Raw genomic sequence first — 6,080 nt, forward strand, 5'->3', positions numbered from 1 at the left:
GGGGGGGGGGGGGCACGGGAAAAGGGCAGTTTTCTCTTTCAAGAAACCAGCCATTCATAATCTGTTGAAGTTGATGAAAGTTTTCCAACGAAAGCCCCTATTTTAGGCTCTTGTGTTCAGTTTTCCAAGGGAGCTTCAGGCGTCTCCAACTGCCCTAGACTAGAGGAGATGCCGCCGTCAAGGGCTTTAATTTTGCGCTTGATCGGCTCGAAATCTTTCCGAAGCTTGTTTGGAGCATTTCAGCGAAGTTTCCCCGGCCTTGCGGGGCAGAGGTAACATGTAACTTCTTGCTCCAAAGAATTACTTCCGCTTCTTTGTAGAGGATCCGGAAAAGAAATGGCCATTAGACGTCGGGTTGGGAAGGCTCTTGAACCAAGGAGCTCAAATTAAAGCGAAATCCCCCATCTGTAACACCGAAACTAGGACCCGCTCCGACAGCACGTCTCTGTGCCGGGACAGGGAAGGCGATCCCAGGGAAAGGCAGGGAAGGATCTTTGTGGAGATGTGGTTTCTTTTATTAGTTGAGGGGGGCAAGGGGGAGTTCTTTGCAAGCTTTCGTGCACGAGCACCCTTCTTCAGTGGGAGGCTCAGGGAAGGGCACATTTTGCCTGTGCAACATCCCCGATCCTCCGCCAGCTGGAAGTTGGGGGACAGCCCTACAGTCCAGGTCCCCTCCGGCTCATTTCACTTCTGGGATAGGAGCAATTTCTGTGCAAGCCACCAAAGAGCCCCGGACCTGGCTCACCTGACAGGACGGGTTTTAAATCGCAGCTTGTCGGACTACTGTTTCCTTGTAAAAACAGTCCCGGAGTAACCATATCAACTCTGATCTTATCAGCCCTGATGCTATCTCCAGCTCAGACCTGGCTTCCCAAACTTGTCACAATGTTTTCTTTGCGGCAGTTTAGATAAATATACAGGGAAGTTCACGGTATGAAGCAGAGGGAGGCTCATTAATTAAACAGGCCTTCCAAGCAAATGCCAGGGTAGGGTTTGAAGGGAAGTGTTGGCCAGTCATTAGGATCAACCCATGATCACGCGGGGGGTTAATGCTCAGCAGAAAGCTGAATGGTAACTGCGACTCTTTAAAAAACACGTTACATTGAATTTTCAGATCCAAGCGTCTTGGCTTTTTTTTTAAACGCCTCCCCACCCCACCCCCCACCGAATGCACTAGACTAATGTAATATTGATCGCACTGACGGCCTCTCCCCTAGGACCCCGCATACCCCTCCTCGCCACTCCCAAATTGCAACCGCGATGCGCTTAAAATGCCTGCTCGTCCTCATGAAAACAGCCCCAAATCAAACCAAAGGAGCTAGGAGGAAAGCAAAACAACGCCTGCAAGTCAAACCAGGTTGCAGGACTGGGCCAGCCTTCTCACTCCTGCACACAACTGTCCTAGCTGCCGAGAAAGGCAAATAGGGAATGGCGCAGCAGCCAAGTTTTCTGACATTTCGTTTTCACTTCTAGAGACCAAAGAGGGCAAACGCCTTTGAAGCTCAAAAACCGTTTTAGATCGACATTGCAACACACTAACGTACTCATCCTGAGGACATGTTTTGCATGCAATAGCTATACTTCTTTTTTACCCCTAAGGAGATGATCTTAAAATGCACTGCTCACCAAAAGGAGGGAAAAGGTTTAAAAAGTTTCCCAGCCTCTTCACAATATTTTAAGCCCTTTCCAAAGCTATTTCAGTACAACAGAAACGTGCAGAAAAGTTAAGGTAATTTTACTGCATTCAGGCAAACTGATAGATCCACTTAGCTATTTGCAATACAATTTAAAGTCATTTAAAAATAATTTTAGTCAAAATGTTGGACAGTTTTATTTTCAAAACATTGCCATCCCTATCCAACCCCAGCATCTCCGAGCCACTTTCCAATGCCATCTTTTAATAAAGACAAGAGCAATTTATTCAATGAGAACAAAGAGAAGAACTGCAGACATTTAACCCATAAGGTATCCCACACTGAAAAGCATTCATGTAGTTCTGTGCAAAACTTTAATCTTTCAACCACTTCTCACCCCCCAACATTATAAAATGTTAAATAAACTAAAACATTTTAACAATAAGCAGATATTGTAAAATCCAGAAACAATTTCCATGTTTAAAGTGGAATGGGAACACACTTATAGTGAGAAGTCCAGACATTTGTTATACATTGTGACCACTCAAATGCAGTCTTTATAGTACTAATTTTGCATTAAGTGAGCAAGTTTGTCTTGAAACATGTATTTTGCTCTAAGGTGGACCCCATTTTAAAGAAAAAAATGCTAATCTGTTACCTTTACCTCAGTGCAAATAAACTTTGCAGAAAATAACAAGTCTATTGAGAAATGCATTTTAAAGGGAGCTTCCGTAAAACAAATAATAGCGTGCACTGTAAAATCTGGTATAGAATAATGGAAAACAGAAACTGTGTTAAATCGAGAAGGTAGAATCTAGGCTGCTATGTTATATTGGCTTTGCATAAAAAAATAAGAAAGGGGTTGAGCTACCAGGGCTGTTGAATTTTCTAGTATTCACACTGGTCTTGTGGTCTGAGATGTCTTTATTTAAGATGCCTCCCTGGAGCTTTATGCCCAGCAAGCTAATTAACATTCAAGCAAGGTTGAACTGTCACCCCCTCCACCACACACACACTCCACCACCCCCACCTACCTTTTTCTCCTCTCACTTACATGAACTTCACTAACGTACATGGTCAGTCACAAACTTACCAAGCAGGAATACTTATAACAGATAGAGGTAGAGGAAGCCAACGAAGAATTAAAGGTCTAGTGTAATTTGTCATCAGTTCTCAGAGTGAGGGGTCAACAATCTCTTACCTTGGGGTCGATTTTCTTAAAACTAGGATCTTCTTCATCTACTTCAAAGTAGAGTTCAGAAGAGGTGATGGAAAGAGTGCCCTTCGCTACTACAGAGGGTGCCACAAGCTGAGCTGGTGTACACAGGCTAACTGGACCTGCCAAAGCACAAAAACACCACCATGGTTCAAAACACCTGAAGGGCCTAGCACAGATTAAGCACAGGCTGCGTTAGGCAGACCTTGTGTAGGTTATTTTCTGAATGCAAAATACAAGTAAAAAAAATCCTGGAGATTTTAGCTTTAAAAAGCAAACTTAAAAACCAGGAAAATGCATGTGTAATAGATTTGCAGTTGCTCTGCACTGTCAAACACTGAAGCAGCTACAGCTGCAGACTGGTGCATACATTACATATGCCAAGGAGGTGGTTTTATTGTAACAGAACCTAGTTTTATTCTGCCACATTCCAGTTTTGCAACACTTTGATAAGCCTCTTCCTTTTGTTACTAAAAGAACAGAGAAAATGCATAAAAGAGGACTTCAACTCTTCATTTCAAATGTGTGTATTAAAAACCTGGAGGTTTCCATCAAATTCTTGAAAGATGAACACAAGCCTATGGTGAAAGTTATCTAACTTACCCCAGCTAAATGCGTTCTCTCTCATATTCCTGGTAGAAATCTATTGTTAAGATTAAACACTCAGTACTAGGAACTGTAAAGCAAAATGTTTTTAAAATGCTTTTTAGGCCACTGTTAAATATTGCTCAAGGATTCTATATAGTGTTAGTGTAGCTTGGGGACTGTGGGAGTAAACAGCTGGAGGGTTGGTTTCCAACTGAATGAATTTTTATTGGAATAATCACATCTCCACAGGGCTTATCACAGAGACAAATCAGGCTACTACTGAAAACAATAGGCTCAGCACAGTTCTAACAATACAGAACCTATTAAATAAAACAACATGTACAGGGGGAAAAACACCTTAGGTTTGTCATCCAACCGTTTAAGGGAGAGAAGGGAATTAAGCTACTTCGTGGCAATATTATCTGTATCTTGTATAACTTGTAAAACAATTGGAAAATATGAGCGTGACATGCCCAGGTCTGAATTAATAAAGTGTCTATAAATGAGGTACACACATTCAGGTAATCAATGGGTGAATAACTGCCAAAAAATTCAGATGAATTGTCATTTCCATCGATTGTTAGGAGGGTGATGGTCTTTAATCTCGCATCAATCTTAATGTGTGCCACTAGGACAATAGAAGAGATGCTCTGCTGAGATCAGAGCAGCTTTACCTTCTATTCCCAATGTACAAATACATTGTGTTTGCAGATGGGCATCAGATAGCTACAGAACTGCCATGATTTCCCAAAGCTCATCCCCACAAATAGATGAAATAAGCAGCTCTGTGTTCTTTTGCTGTCTCCCTTTGCCCTCTGTACATTAGCATGTAATCCAGAGGAGAAATAACATTTTTTCAATCACTCTCAGACATTCAATTACAGGGTGAGCAGACAGCTGCAGAAGCTGGGGCATCCTAGGTCCTGTAGAAGACCCCTGACAATTTCCACTTCATTTCTTACCCACACCACTTTATTAGTGAGGATTACTTCTTAATCCTATTGCCATTGTCAAGATTATATAATTAAACTCCCCTTTCACCTCTATTACAGTATGAATGTATTACTAGGAGCAATGAATGCATAATAAAAGAGAAGGGACGGGGCAGAAGGCTGTTGGAGAGCAGGCTAGAGATGGAGGGGAACAGATTAACTATAAGAAACCATTGTATTATGCTCCCATTACCTTCATTTTATTTCACTGATCAGTATATGGCCTTGAATTAGTATTTTTAACTTTTTTTTTCTTTGAAGTGGCATACAGTTCAGGCAGTGGGTAAATGAATTGGCATTAAGATGTCCAATAACTTCACATAGTGATCACCAGGGAAGATTATATTTCTTGCTTCTCAGGGAGCCAGAATTGACCAGGAAAAACATTCTTCTGTCCTATAAACCAACATGTATTTTGAGTGCACTCAGAACCCAGATGGCTGAGTGGAATAGTGTAAAGGAGTCTTGCTTTCATGTAGCTTGTGTTGTTCTCATAATAATGGAGTTAAACTAGAAGTTACAAACTCTGAATCCAAAGCCACTGTCTGAATTGTGAACATTTAAGTAGTGAAGTTAATCCATTTTGATTACAAAAAAATCTAACAGAGGCTTATATCCAGTACACTGAAAAAAAAATCCATTTGATGAAACTGAACTTTTTTTTCACGGTAAAGAAAGGAAGCCAGATACAGGGATAGACTGCAGGAAGGGAGGGCAAGAGTGAAGCCAACTTTTAATGTAGTGAGCAGACTCCTCTATGAAAAGGAAAAAAAAAAAAAAGACGATTGGGACATACATTTGAAATGCACAAAAATAAAGTTTGAGAAAGGCCTTCATTCTAAATAACTTTCTCAGCCGCCTGCCAGTCCCAGCCTTTGAACAGCTGGACTAGACAAAAGTGGAGAAGGGAAATCCCTTCAATGAGAAGCCACTTTTCCTAAGAAAGGGCATGCAGAAAAAAAACACACCCACAAAACAGTAGGATAAAAACAAGAGGGGTATAAAAGCCAGGGGCCAGGAGATTCCTCAGTGTGCTGCAGTTGGTGCCCACACCTCCAGCTTGGCAGGGCATTCACGCCTGTCCCGTGCAAGGGGACCGATCCCAGCGAAAAGCAGTAAGGGAGACTGAGGGGGGAAGAAAGTAGCTCGAGTTACCCGTTAAGTTCTCCAAGTCTTTTTCCTCGATGGATGACAGGGTATCGTCATCGCCTTCCAGGAGAATCTCACTCTCCGAGTTCTGGTTTCCCAGGGCCTGGCTCTTGATGGACTGCTTGCCCCTAACCAGCACGTCTTCCTCGGGAGCTGAAAGAAAATAGAAAGGCCTCGCTGTGTCTCGGCAGCAGCAGCAGCAGCGGTGCCAGCGGGGAGCAGCCTGGGGCCGGGGGCTGGCAGAGCCGCTCCCAGTGCTGTTCCCCCGGCCTCAGCCCGCGGCCCCCCGGGGCTGCAGGGAGAGGGGTCGGGCTCTTCCCCCCGCCCAGGTCCGGGGGCTGTGCGGGTCCTTCAACCAGAGGGGCCTGCGCTTCACTCCCATGGGCATGATGCCGCGACGGGGTGCGGGCTGCGTCTCCAGCTCCATGTGCCCCCTCCCCCACAAGCCGGACTGAGCGAGGCGGCTCCGGCCGGCGCCACGCGGGGTGCGAGCCCTGCCCT

General features: G+C 44.0%; 1 protein-coding gene across 11 annotated transcripts in view; it reads right to left on the reverse strand.

Moving 5' to 3' along the window:
* LRBA (LPS responsive beige-like anchor protein) overlaps nt 1-6,080 on the reverse strand; it is a 760,533-nt gene that overhangs the window by 281,140 nt on the left and 473,313 nt on the right. For all 11 annotated transcript variants that reach the window (XM_019522192.1, XM_019522187.1, XM_019522186.1 and 8 more), the window contains 2 exons: nt 5,586-5,732; nt 2,836-2,972 (listed from right to left, as the gene is read on the reverse strand). In XM_019522192.1, the coding sequence (XP_019377737.1) occupies nt 2,836-2,972; nt 5,586-5,732 (284 nt within the window). The remainder of the gene's footprint in view (nt 1-2,835; nt 2,973-5,585; nt 5,733-6,080) is intronic.

This window comes from Gavialis gangeticus, unplaced genomic scaffold (genome assembly GCF_001723915.1).
Source record: "Gavialis gangeticus isolate Ggan-Ray unplaced genomic scaffold, GavGan_comp1, whole genome shotgun sequence".
NCBI lineage: Eukaryota > Metazoa > Chordata > Crocodylia > Gavialidae > Gavialis > Gavialis gangeticus.